An 18,709-nucleotide genomic window follows, 5' to 3' on the forward strand; every position below is an offset into this window, starting at 1 on the left:
TGCCATGACAACACCGATTGCACTGCTGAGCAACACCTGTGGGAAGCACGAGGGAAGGAGGAAAACAAAAAACTGTCACAATCCTTCCACTCAAGAATAAAACAAGACCCCCCAGTCATCCCACTATCAACACAAAACAAAACTAGACGAAAGACCAAACAATGGGAAGGGAGGGTGGATGGCACTACATAACACAATTCAGACAAGAACAACATAAACAGGAGAATAAACAGGAGCAAAATAAACAGGAGATAAGGTTAAGTTCAGGGACGAAACAGCAGAACCGACCAGGTTGGTGCCAGCAGGACAGACCAGGGTGGAACCAGCAGGACAGACCAGGGTGGAGCCGGTGAGACAAGCCAGGGTGGCACAGGCAGAACAAGCCAGGGTAGAGCACCTAAACTGGGGCTTGGTGACTTGGCTGGGTGTGATGGCTCGGGCAGGTATGGCAGCTTGACAGGAAGGAATGACTTGACTCAGGGGCTTGAACAGTCTCGGTGATTGCTACAGGGAACAGGATGGGTTTGTCGATAGTCTCAGGGAACCGGACAGACTCGTCAATGGACTCGTCAACAGCCACAGGGAACTGATCAGGCTCATCGACGACCACAGGGGACTGAACAGGCGGCTCCAGGATGGGAGCAAGGAAAGATGGCTCCGGGACAGGAGCCATCCGGGACAGGTCAGGCAACAGGAAAATGGCCTCTGTGGACGTAGGCACTGGCAGTGACAGTGGAGTGACCTCCGTGGGCACTGGCAGTGACAGGGGAGTGACCTCTGTGGGCACTGGCAGTGACAGGGCAACAATCTCCGTGGCTGTACGCACATGCAGTGACAGGGGAATTAACTTTGTGGCTGTGGGTACCGGCAGTGATAGGGGAACTGCCTCCGAGGCCATGGGCAAAGGCAACACCCAGAGAGTAGGGGCCCTTCTTCTCTTTCGAGCGGTAAGAGTCACTGCAGTACTAACTACCTCTGACTCAAAGCGGTCAGCAATAGGAAAGGCCCCCGTCACCTGGCGGTCGGCAGTGCACTTCATCTGGCCATGGTGTCGAGAAACCTGAGAGCGGTCCAAAGAAGCTGCATCTGACTTGGCCACCTCCTGGTGGACAATAACAGGCTCAGCTGGCCTCTCCAATGACACAAAAGGAGTGGGATTTTGGGATTTGGTGTTTCACCCTTGCAGTAGATGCAGAGAGTCAAGGTGTTTTATTAAAAAGAACTAACTAACACTAACAAGGGAGAAACAAAAGCAAAGTGAAGCAAAAATAGAACAGAAAACAAACCAAATAATACAACTGAACTAAAAACAAACCAACAGGGGGATAACTGGAAACAGACAGGAATGACTCGACTGGAGACTAAACACAAAACAATGAAGTGACAAAGAAGGAAGGATTGAAAACAACTGCAGCCCATAATAACAAGCAGCGCTAACCAGAGCTGCCATGACAACGCTGATTGCGCTGCTGAGCAACACCTGTGGGAGACACGAGGGAAGGAGGAAAACAAAACCACATGGACAACCTGAGAGATGTGTGGAGGAAACTGTCTCAATCCTGCCAAATCAAGAATAAAACAAGACCAAAATGGCAGGATCATGACACGTAAACATAGTAGCTGGTGAGATGTCAGCTGAATCTGCTTTCCCGGCAGGCTTATCAAAGTCTGCAGGCATTATTACTGAATGCATTTGTCCTGAAATTACTTAATCGACGATCGATTTTAAAATGAAATTTATCAAATTATTAACGACGATTCATTGATTATCATTTACATCCCTAATTTGAGAAAAACTGTTAAAGGCATAACATTATGGAAGTAAAATTGGTTGTGAAGGCCATTTCATGTTGACTTTAAAAGGGTTGTTCTATGGCATCAGACTGAATACTCTTTTTGATTCTAACTGGAATAATTAAAGGGAGAGTTGGTGAATAACCTATCCCTTATACTGTTTCCAAACCAAGTTGCCTTAAAATGTCACTATTCACTTTCATTGCATTTTATTCCATGCAATAAAAGTGACAACATGACTAACATCTCCGAAAGTCATACGAACATCAAAAGTGTTACTCTGTTTCTGACTGTGGTCCGCTGATCAGTTGAATTGAGTGGTTCGGGCATGCAGTGTCTTAATTTTCAATAAGTGTCCTGCCCCCCTGAGGCTCTGCATCTATGGACTCAGCTTCTAACTGGGTTTCCCTTGTCACCTATATGCAGGCAAATACAATTTCCTGTCTCCTGGGATCTCCCTCCACAGCCCCAAGCCGATGCTCGCAACAACAGGGACTTACTCGATCATACAGCAGCCCCAGTTTGAGCAAGGTGTCTAGGATACAGTTACCTGTCATCCTTCTGTGTTTTTTGTTAAGATATATGAGTGTTGTGCAAACATTTTTCTCTGCTAGCGCCCCTTTTTTGGGATTAGATTAGCTTGCACTCTCATGCCTGGATGCTTTTCTGTATTAGCTGAGCCCCAGCAGGGCAGTGGCATTCATGGGGAGATGGCCATTTTTTACGATAGAGATAAAGCTGCTGGATTTCAAATCATGCTATGCTCACTGACCTTCTGTGAAATGTTAAACCTCAGCCCAGCTAGCCCGGCTCCCGGGGCTCGGTGCAATCTCCCCGTCTGGGAAGCGCCACGAAGAAGATATAAACCTATGGGTGCAGAATTCAGAGAGAATTTGAATGTCAAGGTGTGTGCCTGTGTGTGTCCCTGATCACAACCCACATTCTTTAAAACCTCCATGGTAGCCGGGTCCATTTGATTTGCGGGGTGATAAAACTGGGCTCTGTGCTGTAGTGGGTCATAGGCATCAACGCTGCAGTTCTGTCAGATTCACTATCGTCGCATGCGGTTCAGCTGTGCTGGGCTGGGAGCTGGAGCCATTCTGATTTTATCACCGTATGCCCCCTCCGGCCCCATGCAGGGCCGGTGCTGGGTGGTGGTTGCCTAATAGCTGAAGATCGTGACTGCAGACATGAGGTTCCAGATCAAATTCAAAACAGGAACTGAAATCACTGTCTTGCTGTATTACAGTTTAGTGGCCGCCTGGTATGAGTTTTTCAATATATCTAGACACAAAGGAGGCTAATATGATGCCTACGTACTGTTTATGTAATACAATTTATTTAATAATAGCAAATGCGATAACTGGCTATCAAATTTGCAACCACTGTCGTGGTGACATTTCTAGCACACCAAACAAGTTTACGCCTATTTTTTGTTCTGTTCAAAAGTTAGTGTGCGTGTTAAGAAGTGTCAGTGAAGAGCATGCTTAAAGGGATAGTTCACTCAAAAATGAACATTCTTTCATCATTTACTCACCCTCATGCCATACCAGATGTGTATGACTTTCTTTCTTCTGCAGAACACTAATTAAGATTTTTAGAAGAATATCTCAGCTCTGTTGGACATACAATGCAAGTGAATAGTGGCCAGAACTCTTAATATCTCATATAGTCATTGTAAAAGTAATCCATTCGACTCCAGTGGTTTAATCAATGCTGAAGTGATCCAATCGGTTTTGGGTAAGAACAGTTATCACTTGCCATTGCAGTCTCTTGGCACGATCATGATTTCAAGCTCGATTACATTTCCTCATGTTTGATGCATGCGCAGAGCAATAGATGGCGCTATAGGAAGTGTAATCGAGATTGAAATTAGTCAAAAATGTTATCTCAAATCGGTTAAAACATTTTTTATTTCTATTAGTTATGCCCAACACAATACAGAATTTGAGATGTGATGGAAATGGCACAGTGCTTACAAGTTCATGAAGTTGTTTAATTTTATTACATTTCAGTAGTCACTGGAAATGGGTTTTTCAATGCTGATGTAAATGCCTTTATCTAGATAGCAGGATGAGTGATATAATGTGAGCATATCTTTAATGAGCACCTAATGGTGAAATCAGCAGATTTTTAAGCAATATTTATAAAAAAAAAAAAAAGGTTTGAAATTTGAAAAATAAAAAATGTGCGTTATCCACACTGTTATGGAAGCTAAATTATACAGAAAAGTCCAGTGGTGTTTAAAGAGAGAATGGCCTGAGTTTTTAACTCTGCTCTCAGCATTGTAGTGATGGAGGCTGCAGTACTTCATGAGGGGGTTGGAAGAATGATTTAGATCCATTAAGCATGATTACATTATGGATATAAATCCACAGTCAAATACAGCTTTGTGCTTTTATGAAGATCCATTACAGCATTTATTTCAGAGCTCTTGTTCAATTTGTACATTTTATTGCTCTCCATGTGTCTAATAAGGAATGCTGGGGAAAAGAATGAACATGTGGCGGTAATAGGCCGATATGTGAAAAACTGACTATTATAATGGGGTCTCAGATTCCGATGGAAATGAAGAGAAATGGTGCTGATCCTCTGGGGTTCACGGGTGAAAGAATTAACACAGCTTGTCACACCATCACAGCCATCCTCCCGTTACCAGGGAAACGGACGCCATTTGGCTCAAAGTAACCGTGGTGACATAGTTGCGCAGCAGCCTGACTACCAACCTTTCCTCACAGGCAGCAGCCTAGTCTGAGTCGAACAGAGCTGGAACAGGAGTTTCTATCTCTGGAGAACAGTGAAAATCTACCATAATGACCTCTGTTAGGAAAATATTTATTGCCTCTAAAATTATCAAGCCTTTGTTTCTGCTTTAATGAGCTCTCAGCTGCTAGGTACCATAGAAAATTCACATAATCTGGTTATTGGGTGACATGAGACAAAAACAGTTGTACAGTATCATAGCCTATATTCAGGCTAGCTGTGTGTGCTTAAATTAGGACCAGATAATTTAGACTTAAATGACAGAAGTTACTATATGGGGGAACATTAGGTCTGTTCCAAAAACAAGGTGAGCGCATTAAGATGTCACTTTTAAGGCATCATAGGCTTGCTCCTGACACAAAGACTGTTCCAAATGGTAGGTATCTTAATTATGCTTTCCCAGAATGTACCTTGATGAGCTCGGTGGAAAAATAAATCCAAGATGGCGGACGAAACGAGACAAATTTCCTTTATAAATATCCTTTATAATATATAAAAATCCATTCAATGTCAGACTGTTTACCTTGTGTGCTGTATGTATTTATGCTCATTAGAGTATTGTGCCATTCCTCTCATTTCACCTGTATTAAAGTCGATTGCACGTGGGCTGCACAAGTCTCTTATGAGGCTCCATTTCAGTTAGGATGCCACCATAGCAGGCAGATGCCTATGTATGTAAGTGACAGCAAGGCAGCTCACAATTTTTGGAACAGACCAATTGTGTTGCCTTCACAGTCCAAGGATACGTATAGCCCTTTTCCGCTGACATGGTTCGGGTACGGGTTCCTGGCCCGGTATGAATTCTCGAATTTTTTGCACATTTCTACCACAGAAAAGGCAGTTCTGGGACCGAAAACCTGGTTCGACACCGGCCCTAAAAGCTTACTGTTATCTATGTTGGAGCTAATTATGTCAGGGAACGGAGGGTGGAATAATGTTTTGTCACCATTTTCCCAAACGACAACAGTAGCTACTATCTGCAGCCCTGGTTTGTTAACAGGCTGTTGTTACTTTGCTCTAAAACAACAGCCTGTTAACAAACCAGGGCAATGATTGCCAGTAATGCTCATGATAAACACAGGATTGCCGGTGTCCTCTGCAGTTGATGTCAGTAAGTTATTGTATTTGCCAACTTTGTTAGCTTTGCTTACACTGTTGGTCATCTTATTTTGTGCATTGTTTTGTTCTGTTAGGAGATATTTGACCAGCTACACACAAAGTTTGGAAGATCGTGGCTATCTGTTAAGTAAAATGGTGGGATTCTCAATCAGAATGATTTTTTTAATCCCTAATTTGGAATGCCCAATTCCCACTACTTAGTAGGTCCTTGTGGTGGCACAGTTACTCACCTCAATCCGGGTGGCAGAGGACAAGACTCTGTTGCTTTCGCTTTTGAGACCGTCAATCAGTGCGACTTATCTCGTGTCTCATTGTGCATGACTCCACAGAGACTCTGCATGTGTAGGCTCATGCTATTCTCCGCGATCCATGCACAACTTACCATGTGCCCCATTGAGAGCGAGAACCACTAATCACGACCATGAGGTTACTCCATGTGACTCTACCCTCCCTAGCAACCTGGCCAATTTAGTTGCTTCGGAGACCTGGCTGGAGTCAATCAATGCTATGGCAAAATTCCAAATACAGCCATCTACTACACCAATATTAATAATAAATCCACTGTAACGGTTTACAGAACTTAGAGTAATTAGTGTAAAAGCTATGTTTGAAGTAGTCTACCATGTAGACTGTAACCCGTTAAGTCACCGTTTGGCTTTCAGGTCAGTGAAAAAGCATGGCCAGTTTACGATACACTCCAAATTGCCCTGGCTGCGAAATTTATGGAGCACATGCTGGGCACGAGAACCATCGAAATTTTGGTGGAGAGTTAAACAAGACTTGGGAGGCAAGAGGAACACATTCAAGGTCAAGGAGACTATTCTGCCAGACCTTCATTAATATCCCAGATGTGTTCACTTAAGTCTCACCTCTTTTAAAGAGGGTAAAATGAAGCTATGCGTTAATTCATAACAAAAGAAAGCATGGTAAGGAATCACCCTTTCAGTGGTCTCATCACCTCTGCAATAAGTCTAGGGTTAGGATGTTGGAACTGAATAATTTTATGATGTTAAATGATTTTCATGTTTCATGATGTTCTACCAATTCAGACAGAACATCGTACTAATATACTGTGACAGCGTTTCCTGCATTGCTTTTCATACTCTGAATCTACTATGAAATTATGTTGTAGCTGTGTATCAGTGTAGTTTCATTTGTGAATGCATGACCCTTATTTTTTTGTAAACTGGTTTAAAAGGTTTCTTAAATTCATGACTTATAGGTTGGAATCAGTCGATCTGACTCACTGAATCTGCCAGAGTAGTTCATTGAAATAAACCAAGAGTTATTATTGTGTTATGTGTACTTAGCCTTAAATTTAGTGCAGCAAGAGAGATTCACATTCAGAACTATGTTTTGTCTTAATAAAGTGTACTTTATAAAAAATGGAAAAATGTGTTACCAAAAATACTAGTACTTTCTTCAAAAGTACTTAAATGTTGATGGAATCACCAAATGGATATGTTAAATGGAATCTGAAATTCCTTGGGAATTCCTTTCCTAATCAGGACCTCATCCTTTCAGAATTGAAATGATTTTCCAATCATCTTTGAGTTGTGTTTTCTGACAACAAGTTCCCAGACCTTTCGTTCAAAAGCTTTTTTTTAAATTTTTTTTAGCTTTGATTACATGCGCTTAGGAAGATTAATCAAAAGAATAGCTGTAAATCATTTATGCAAGTACCAACCCATGATAACTGTGTTAAGATGTGGAAAGTGGAAACTCTTGCTCAATACTTGGCTCTGGGCATAACAATAGTGTGAGCACAAAAAGTCAGTGCAGGCTGCCTAGACTAACTGTAATTAAAAGCTGTAGTTTCAGCTGTGATAAATAGACTCACTGCAAATTTTATGTTGTTTTTCCAGCAAAGATTAAAACCCTTTGATTTATTTCTTGTGTAATTGGGGCTATTTGAAGGTGGAGTGCTTGTTTTTTTGCTTCTTAATCAATCCTTTTGAGTTGGACATAGTTTATGCTTTGAGGAGTATGAAATGTCTACCTGCCACTTCTCTGTTGTACAGCGAATAAGATAAGTGCTTTTAAAACAAACTGAATGCAGATTTTTACTACCCCGGCAGCAAAGAGAATATGACCTTTCACCTCTCCCTCATTCCTGAGTATTGACAGCACATTACTTTATTTGGAGCCGAGACCAAAAGACATGAGTACTGGATTTGTTTTCAGAACTCCATACAGTTGATTCCCTCCTTCATAAACAAATGCCAGGAGTCCTTGGGCCAAGTCTTCTGTTTTTTTTTTGTTTTTTGTCATGTTTTCAGTGCAGTGAGTCTATGCAGCCCATAGGAGGTCACAAGACTTCATCCAATCAGCTGTTTGAGTGGGCGGGGGCCTTGTAGTCATGTTAGTAGGAAAGTAGCTCAAGTAACATGTCAAAGTTTATGTTGTATATTTTTTTTTAATTATGACCGATGCCCAACCTAATAGTGTACCTATGCAATCAACTAAATTCTCTGCAACTGAAATGTAAACTGCACTGGGTAGGGGAGGAGGCTATTGTCATATGATAATTATTTTATGTTACTTATGGTATTCAAATAAAGAAAAGCCTCCATTGCCATCATATACAGCAGGGATGCTGACTGACTGACTGACTGACTGGGAGTGAGAGATGCTTTGCCGAAGCAATGGTGTAAAACACAACTTTAGAGATCTTTTATGTTATTTTGAGAAGTATAAAAATATTTTCGGTTCATTATGAAACTGTGGTGGGATAAATTAGGCTGCCACAGTCTAGGTAATTAATGGGAAACACTGATTCTGGTTCAAGGTGGAGTTCATGCGATCACACCCTCTAAGAGAATTCTCACAGGTAAACACTTCAGACAGATGAGTCACGGCTTGCTGGGAGTTTGCCGTTGGTTGCAAAGTGTTTTTTACTAAAAAAAGATTGCGTACTTCAGAATTATGGCAACTGAACAGAATTATGTGCGATCACAAACAAATATCATTCTGACCAGAAGGAAGGAAAGAGCTTGTCACAAGAGGTGAGAGAAGATTACACCAAGTATGAAATCTCAGAGCAGGTACAGAAGCCTTTTCTTTCTCAATGGCATTTGTCAGATGGTAATTAGGTGTGTTGTGTCTAAGGAAATAACGGTCTTGAGGAAGTGGTGCCAATTGTTTTGATTTAGTGCTGGTGTTCTTGTCAAAGTATTCTTATTACTGGGTGTTTATTTTGAGCTTAGTATAGTGTATCCATTGCTTCACTTTTTTTTCCATTTCCATCCAGCAACAAAACAAATTCTTCTAAGAAACTGCACTATTTATACTCTATTGATAGCTAAAGTTCATCAGCAGATTTTCTTTTCTTGATTTTCTCCCATTTTTCCCCAATTTGGAATGCCCAATTTCCAATGTTCTCCAAGTCCTCATGATGTCGTTGTGGCTCGCCTCAACCCGTGTGGCTAAGGGTTTGGGTAAGGGTGGGGGTAGAGTTAATTAAATAAGCATTCCTAGAATATAAAGCATCATTTAAAAATTTAAATACTCTCTTTCTGTGCCACTCTGTGAACATTTCACCTGTAAACTGGAGCTCATGTGCCCATATATTACACAACACTTCCAGCTTTGGCCACAGGGAGAAGTGATTTGATTTTCAGAAAGCACAGACCGATTTCAGCAACAGAACTTTCGACCTACTGTTGCCAAATTCACAGTGAGATCAAACTGCACATTTTCTTCAGAAAATGTAAATGTCTAGTTTAGTCACATTTATGTCATTTAATGAGAATGTGACATGACGACATCAAATACGTCAGGTTTACATATGTAATGTTGACTTTTTCACATGGTTGTGGCTGACTGCTTAAGTGAGCAATTTATTTCCAGAGTAAACGGGCTCAGTACTTGTTCTTTACCCGCTTTAAATGATGTTCGTGCTTGTTTTAATGTAGCTCTCCCAATTAACTGAACAGAAAAGTGACATTTTGGCAGTCTTCCGGATTGTAACATCAGGACAGTCCGCGTCAGTGTGTTGAATAGAGAATCTCTCTTGGCTCTCAGACATGCAGTTATTAGTCAGATGTTAAGATTGGTGATGAGGGAACAAAGCTGTGTTAGTGTCAAAGTACTTTCTTTGTTATGTCACTCATGTTGCCATGTAAATGAATAAAGCTGTTTATAGAATAGCGCTATGAATCTTAGAACATGGCAGACATTGGGGGCGAGATAAATTTATTCAAGCCACAACGGCCGATTGCTTGCATATGCAGATGTAAATCACTGTAATTAATACAAACTGTATGTACAGTATGCATGCATTTAATAACTGATTTATATCGAGACTGCCATACAAATGTTGATTTAGACAGGCAGATGGTATTTGGGCTTTGATCAGAGCATCATGCCTAATTATGTGTAGCTTTAACCCACCCTCTGTGATCTGACTTTCTGCTGTCATCTGGACTGAAGGCTGTAGTGCACATTTACCTCCATTAGCTGCAGAAACAAACCCAAGCCTGAACATCTGATATAATATGTAATTCATAACAGTCCATTGTGCATCAGTGTGCATGCTGTGTGTAAACCGGTATACATGCATTACTTTGTTTGACTGTATTTTATCTGTTTTTGAGCTCAATTCAAGCACATTGTACCAGATTTTTATTTGTGAAAGTGAAAAACATGCGGTTTTTAAGTAATATTTTATGTAAATTTATGTAATGCTTTGAATGACAACTGTTTATGATCAAATAAAGCAGGATTGTAGAGTAAAATGATTTCACATTGTGGGACCTTCTTGCCATGTGATATTCAAAGTTTTGTTCAAAGTTGAAATAATGGTCAAGAATCATGTTTATGGTCTCTAGGGACACAATTGGCAGTCGCCAGCAAATTAGGCCTAAACAGAGCCTGCCGTTGTCATGGCAACAGTGCAATTAAATTACTTTACTGGCAGCTGTAATATAATTTTCTTGTGCAGCGGCTCACGGGACCGGAGCACCCCATCAGAGGGTGAGTGAGATGAGCGCTCCTCATTGGAAAGATGCTGTACATTGATTTTTCATAAATGATTTTAGTGTCAGTGTTGCAGATGGCTAGTTTGAACAAGAGGCAATTCCATTCCACTTCAAAATACTGCACTCCACGGCGCTTAAGTATAATCTTTAAGTGCATCTAATTCCTGATTTACACTCAGCATAAAGCAGGCCATGTTATTGAGGAATCTGCACAATCAATGTATAAAGCAATGTTAAATATGAAAAATAAAACCTACACTCATATGTGTAGGTTACTAATTTTTGGCAGTATTATATTTGAATTTTTGTTTGTAACTTGATATTTCCAGTAATTACTTTTGCTAATAGACTGTCACGTCGGGTGTGTCGAGAAAGAGCGAGTGAGACCGAGCAAGAGAGAGAGCGGCACATTAAATGATCTCTGTGACAGATCATGGTGGAGATCGCAGCCTGTTTTTCTGGTGTCATGTTCTGAGTACTTCATTCAGTGATTGACATGATGGCCCCTATAATGTCTTTCTACTCTATTATGCCAAGCTATTGTAAAGTGGACTGAAAAAGATCACTAGGAATTATTAGATTAGTAATACTTATAAGTTTTTTTTACACAGCTCTTGTCATACGTTGACAGTGCATAGTGATCTGTCAAGCTCCAAAAAACACCAAAAAGCACCATAAAATATAATTTAAGTAGCAAGGATGACTTGTGAACTGTAAGTTTTTTTGTACTTGTCAAAGTGCCATTTTTGAATTTGTCTGATGAAGGCTACACTAGAGCTTCCTTTTAGGAGTTTGACTGACGTGATCTGACAAGACTTACTGTATAGGCTGTTTATCTGTGTATGACACCTATGAAAAGAACAAGAAAGAGAATATGAAACAGAAAGAACAGAGCAGCAGTTATTTGTAGATAGCCTTGAGCGATGTATTCGGTTTAGTTGAATTATTTTACACTATAGATAGGAATCTTTAACCGCTTGGTGTTTGTTCCTCCCAGTCAACATCACCTTAGAGAGCAGGCTGGCATGCCGTGTATTCCTGGTGCTGACAAAGTAGAAGGATTCTTGTACTGTAATCACATAGAATGTTTTGTTCCTTAGAAGGAAGTCAGAGCTTCCCGCAGTGCCCTTGTAATGTGAGCGTTAAGTAATCTTAGTCATCCTTCAAGGCTTTTCAAGAGTCAGTCGTGAATTTTTTTTCAATGAGTTTGTTGTGGCTTTGGATTGCGTATGTTGAGAAATACCCCAAAAAATGTGAAGTGTGTTCTGTAGTCACTCTCTTGTCCTGATTTGTCTCATGTATGATGTAAAATAGTATGTTACAGTTTTCTGTGACAGTCAGGGATGTACAGTAGCAATCATTATACCTATCTGAAGAGACGAGATCATCCTACTAGTACATTTCTGTGTATGCCCCCCAGCGTTTTGGGAAATAATTATTGCTTTTTGTAAACCAATGCACTGAGTAGTTCACTCAAATGTTTTTATTCTGCCATCATTACTAACCCTCATTATGCTACAAACCCCGATATCTTTCTTTCTACTATGAAACACAAAAGGAAAAATTCTGAATAATGATCACGCTGCTTTTTCCATGCAACAACGCATACAGTGACCAGGGTCTGTCAAACTTTATAAAGGTTAAAAGGCTCTATAAAACACCATAAAAGTAGTGCATATGACTCATGCTCTATATTCCAAGTCTTCTGAAGACATATGACAGATTTATGTGAGGAATAGACCCAAATTTAAAGCATGATTCACTAATAATATTCCCCTCATCCATAGCTTTCAAATATCATTCATGTTTATGTACATTTAAACCTGGTGTGTTGCAAAGACATGTAACTGACATCAAAACTGGTTTCTTAATTTTGAAAGTGTATTGATGGCCTTTGACCTTCTTTGAAAGTGACCATGTTTTCTCTTGTGTCTTCCATAGGAGCCTTGGTCTAAATGGGTCCGGTTATGCCTCCCAGTAAGAAGCCGGAAGGTACCGGGGTCAGCGTCGTGAGGGGCCTGAGCCAGTTCTATCAGGCGAGCTCCTTCACGTGCACCCTGCAAGAGGCTGAAGACATCGACCTGGCTGTTCCCACAATCAAACTAGAAAAGGGCAGCGTGGAAGATGAGGAGCTCACCAACCTCAACTGGCTCCATGAGAGCAAAAACCTACTCAACAGCTTCGGCGACCCTGTGCTGAGGAGTGTCAGCCCTGTACTGGACCTGGATGATGACACCCCACCCTCCCCGGCCCACTCGGACCTCCCTTACGATACCAAGCAGAACCCGAACTGTAAACCCCCTTATTCGTTCAGCTGCCTCATCTTCATGGCTATAGAAGATGCCCCCTCCAAAAGACTGCCAGTTAAAGACATATACAACTGGATCCTGGAACACTTCCCTTACTTTGCCAACGCCCCAACAGGGTGGAAGAACTCAGTCAGGCACAATCTGTCACTCAATAAGTGTTTTAAGAAAGTGGACAAGGACAGGAGTCAGGTAAGCATGCCAAAACCGTTCTGCATCAAGATATCAATCTTTAACTGCGGATTGGGAAGTACAAGTCTGACCTGACTCTTAGTTTTCATTTAATTTAATAAGTGCTGTTATTGTTTTATGGCGGATACTGAAATGCAGTGATATAATGTAACAAACTAATTGTGTAAAGCAGTTCGGCTGTTTCTTTTAGTTTAGCTTTTAGTTACAAGCAAAACAGTACATTACTTTTTTATGTCACTGTGCGGGTGTAGTTCAGCGCCGTCTTATGAATGGAAGCGAGATCGGGAGATGAGAATGGTAAGGATCATCACCTGGCAATGATTGTCCCTAACAGCTGTTTGTCATTGCAGTGAGAGTGGAGACAGGCTTTAAAAGCGAACCAGACACCAGTGAAAGGGAGAAAGCTGCCACGCATGTACTGAGACTGTGCAGTTATTAAAATTGTGCTGAAAAGCGAGTTTGTTTTTGAGAAAATAAATGACCTTTATGAGTAGGATCTCTCCGTCTCCCTCTTCCTCCTTTCCATTTAAGTAGAGACCTTTTACACTGGTGCCGAAATCTGGGAGGATCGCCGCCATGGATCCCTCACCTCTGGAGGACGTTGTCAAGACCCTTGCCAGCATCCACTAGACACAACATCAGGCCCTCCTCGAGCTGCGCACCTAACAGGAGCAGCAGTTCATTGCGCTCCTCCAGGGCCAAGCGGAGGACCGGCAGATGTTCCGGAGCTTGATGCACCAGGAGGGTACTGCCGCCAAAGACCCCGGACACCACGAACACCCCGCCCCAGGTTCCACTAGTCAAGATGGGCCACCAAGATGATCGGAAGGCTTTCCTGGAGCTCTTTGAGCTCTTTGTTTGAGCAACTAGTGGGTGTTCAGTTAATTCCACTGTTGTCTGGGGAAGCCCAACTCGCAGCACAGCAGTTACCAGCTGAGAAGCTCCTGGCTTACACTGACTTGAGGAAAGCCATCCCGCAACAGGTCGGCTGGTCATCCGAGTGAGCAATGCTTTTGCTCGATGACCATTGGCGAGCACGGCCGCACATTTGTCTTCACCCAACAGTCTTCACCCAACAGCCTGCTGGCTGAGCAACGCAACGTTGAGCAACGCTGAGCAACACAACGTTGGATTGCGTTGTTCACCCTAATTGAGATTCTCCAAACTTTTTTTCTGCCAGATTCTAAATACTTCACTGATATATATAAATAATTGATATAATAATTTAGTAATATGTGTAAAAAGATATTGCATCCTTACGTATTTTATATGTATTTAACTACTTTTTGTTGGTTGCTTGTAGTGTAGCTAATGAAGTGTAACTACTTTTTCAGAACAGTTGCTTGACTGCACTGTAGTTCAATTACTTAAAAAATAAGTTTGAATTGTCTTGTCATTTGTAAAGCTACATTTTCTTTGTGCTTCCCAAACATTGCATGAACAGCCCTCTACATAGCGCAGTAAATCACTCACATATCCGACCAAATTTTACACTGTTCGACTAAAATATTAATTTGATTAACCACTGGCGAGTAAATATTCAGATTTTACTTGCCAGACACCCCATTTTCATTTTATGTCTCTTTTAATATCCTTTCTGCTATTTACGGTCAGTTTGGTGATCAAAAAGATAAAAATAACATTATTTCTAATCATACATTGCATAGATAAGGGAAAAACAACCTTGCAACTTCTCTCTCAGTAATGTGCGCTGCTCACTCAACTGTAAACACTTAACTTAAAGAGATAGTATCAATTTAGCACTTGTTATACATATCAATGTAAACTCAATGTACATCGCTCAAGTGCATATAAAAACATTCAAAAAAACACAGTAATGTATTAAGTGTAATAAATGTGTAAATGCATTCATATTTAAAGGTACAATCATACAGTATGGAAAATTTTAACTCCAGAAAACACTAAACATTAAAGAATTTCACAAATAAAAATCTTTTACAAACCTATGCAAGGTTTGGTCGATTTGAATATATATATATATATATATATATTAAAATTGTATTTGTTTTGATATAATAGCACTTAAATTGTGATTTTTTTACTATTTAAGATAATTACTAATTGTATTTTTCAATTTGTATGAAATTTCAAACAGTAACAACAACTTGTATAATTACTAAATATGCAAATTCATGACATCAATTGGTAGAATGTGAAATTTGTACACAAGCTCAAAAGCAAAATATGAAAATAAAATGTACAATCTTGCATACTATATTGCTGTGAAATCATATATATGAAAAGTAATATATATATATATATATATATATATATATATATATATATATATATATATATATATATATATATATATATATTTCTTAATATCATTTTTAGTTTTCAGTTGCATTAAATGTTGCCAACGCCGATTAATTCTCCAACCTCTCCATAGAGGGTTGAATGAATGTTATTGGGACATTAGACTGCTGAATGTGTCGATATATATGGTTGTGGCTGGCCTTTATCTAGAGTTTGTTATAGTATCAGTAAATGCTGATTGAATTGCTTTATATTTGATTACAGTTTAAAAATGTTTGATAAAGACATGAAGAACATGAATTGGGACTGATTAGATACTCAATGAGTATTGATTTACTTATTTTCAAAGCTTGATAAATGCATTCCTGTGTGTGTTGTGTATATTGAGTGTAACTGTGTGCATGTGTGTGTGTGTGTGTGTGTGTGTGTGTGTTTATGGTGTGCATGTGTCTGCAAGTTAGTCAGAACAGTAAAGCTGTTCCATGTGACTCTCACATCTGGTCTCTGGCTGTGGAGCAAAGTTTTTTTTTTTTTTTTTTTTTTTTTTTTGGTATATGTGTCTCCATAGAAACAGCTTTGCAGTTGACATGGAAAATAAGCTGTTGCTGTAGCAACAGAGAAACTGATGTGTGTGTGTGTGTGTGTGTGTGTGTGTGTGTGTGTGTGTGTGTGTGTGTGTGTGTGTGTGTGTGTGTGTGTGTGTGTGTGTGTGTGTGTGTGTGTGTTGTGAGAAAATATTTGGCTGGGAATGGCTAATCCAGTGATGGCATATTCGCTCTATCTCTTTCTCTCCCCCCATCAGTCTCCATGTCACCCACTTAACCTCTTCACTCCTGCACATACAACAGCAGCACTTCAGTCAATTTTTCTGCAGAGCATGAGCATTCCAGAAAGAAAAATCCACTTCAGGCTTATGTTTTGAATTATTTGTCTTTTTTCATCTCAGATCATCCTTTGTTGACCTGGTAAAAATATTAGTCCCAGAGTTTTTAAGGACGCGGTCCATATGTTCTCTGTTTTACATCGCAGTGACCTAATATTGGATTTTAAATTAAATTAAATTAAATCTTGCCCCTAAGGACAGTGGACAGTGGTTGTTTTCAATCTGCTGTAGTAAAAATATCCAAGGTTTGCATCCGACTTGAGATAACATTATAGTGCTTGTTCTAAATGCATTCATCTAATTTTTTTTAACAGCTTTGCCATTAAAAATGTAATCCTGCCTCGCTGAGATTCACATTGTTGGGTTGCTTTACTTTATTCACCTGAACTGTGTGAGATAAAACTCAGGGCTTTTAGGAATTAAGGCTTTCTTGTCTTAGTTCTGTATTGCACAAAGAACCTTATATTATCTCAAAGAAGTTTAAACAGCTCAAGACTTTTTGCAGTAATATTTAGTTGTGCGTGCTAAGGTGAGCAATGCAATATTGTTGCTCATACAAAGTGTTGGGGAATTGAACAAACATCTAACCTTAAGTATTAAAATTACATTTTAAAGTTTTTGCTACAGACATGAATGATACGTCAAATCACATGGCTTGTTTTGAAGAGATATTACTTTTCTTAGCAATCACATTTAAGATTTTGAGCTGATGAATTATTAAATGAACAAAAAAAAATCCCAAAGACTTTGAACCAAGTCATATCTAGGGAACAGAACCACATAAGAGACCCTTAACTCTGGCCAGTATGCAACCACTTGTACTGCCCTAGCAACAATCCAGAACTCCTGACCATTAGCACCACTCTTATTTTCTTTGAAATATTTTAAAATCTAGTCTTGTTCTTATAAGCAAGCACAACAAATCTTGGTAAACAAGTTTATTTCACACTTAAAAAAAAAAGTGTTTGTCAGGTCACAAGTCATGATTGATTTGGCATTTGATTTAATTTCTACACTGCCTTATTGGCCTACATAATGAATGAGATGACTATTTTAAGTCTGTTTTAATTTCAGATTCATTGTGGATCTGTTATGCAATCAAGCATCACTCTCCATAATGAGACAGTAAGAGGCAAATTAGACCAGCAAAATAAGAGTATGAATAAACAAACACTTGATAGATGCACAATATCCAGGGGTTTAAAGCAGAATAATTTATTTTGGCCGAGAGGAGACACAGATTAAGAGATCCAGACCTTAAGAAAATCTCTTGCTGTTACAGATGGGGGAAGGGGATTCGCTAAGAAAGAAATGCTGTCGATTGCATTGTTTGTATGCACTATCCACATTGCTTTAGCGTCCGATTCACTAAAGGAATTAATCAAACCATTTAACAGCACATACATGCTTACAAAATTAGTGTGGAACACAGTGTGCACTTGAACACCACCTGCCCCTCCCCCTTCCCCCTTTCATGGAAATGCTTACAGACTTTGGCTGAAATACGGTGAACTTTCTTTTCACCGTATTTCTTTTTTACAAGAGAAATATAAAAGCTGCCATGATCACTAGAAAATGTTAAACAGACATCCCTTTCAAGTAAAACTGCTTTCCATAAGCATTAGGTAATTGCACATTTTAAATTGCATCAGGCAAATAGTGCTAATGTTTATGAACCCAGCACATTCTGTTATTTACATACAAAGGAGGGATATTTGTCCAAAAAAGCATGATGATTACTTCTTGTCAAAATGCATGTCAAAGCATTAATCCAGGCTGTATAATGCCTTGATAAGTTCGACTGAGGCCTGTATATGAATATAGTGCAGGCTCTGAAATACCTCACGCTAAAGTGGCAAAATTCATTCCTGAGTCTTTTAAAAAGTTCATGGTAGCAATAAGGTGTGTGTTCCTGTAATGGAACTGCATGGTGACTCTGCGGTGGCTGGTGAAGAGTGAGTGCTTTAGAAATGACACCCTGTCATTTGTTTCCATGGTACTGTTATGAACACAGGATCTGAACTTGGCACCTGAGCGGTGGTTATATGGGTGGATCTTCAGAGCGCTTGTGTCCCCTTACATAGACTGTTTCTTATACAGGCACATGTATTGATGTTTATACATACAGTTGAAATCTGAAGTTTACATACACAGATTTAAAATGAGCAAACTATAGTTTTGGCAAGTCGTTTAAGACATCTACTTTGTGTATGACACGTGAAATCTTTCCAACAGTTGTTTACAGACAGATTGTTTCACTTTTAATTGACTATATCACAATTCTAGTGGGTAAGAAGTTTACATACAAGTTAACTGTGCCTTTAAGCATCTTGGAAATTTCCAGAAAATAATGTCAAGCCTTTAGACAATTAGTCATTTAGATTCTGATAGGT

The 18,709-nt window shown here is 39.8% G+C and overlaps 1 protein-coding gene across 4 annotated transcripts in view; it reads left to right on the plus strand.

Moving 5' to 3' along the window:
- LOC127662781 (forkhead box protein N3-like) overlaps positions 1-18,709 on the plus strand; it is a 123,876-nt gene that overhangs the window by 36,172 nt on the left and 68,995 nt on the right. For all 4 annotated transcript variants that reach the window (XM_052154119.1, XM_052154116.1, XM_052154117.1 and 1 more), the window contains exon 2: positions 12,597-13,153. In XM_052154119.1, the coding sequence (XP_052010079.1) occupies positions 12,611-13,153 (543 nt within the window). In that variant the 5' untranslated portion in view covers positions 12,597-12,610. The remainder of the gene's footprint in view (positions 1-12,596; positions 13,154-18,709) is intronic.

The sequence above is a fragment of the Xyrauchen texanus genome, chromosome 22 (genome assembly GCF_025860055.1).
Source record: "Xyrauchen texanus isolate HMW12.3.18 chromosome 22, RBS_HiC_50CHRs, whole genome shotgun sequence".
NCBI classification, from domain to species: Eukaryota; Metazoa; Chordata; class Actinopteri; order Cypriniformes; family Catostomidae; genus Xyrauchen; species Xyrauchen texanus.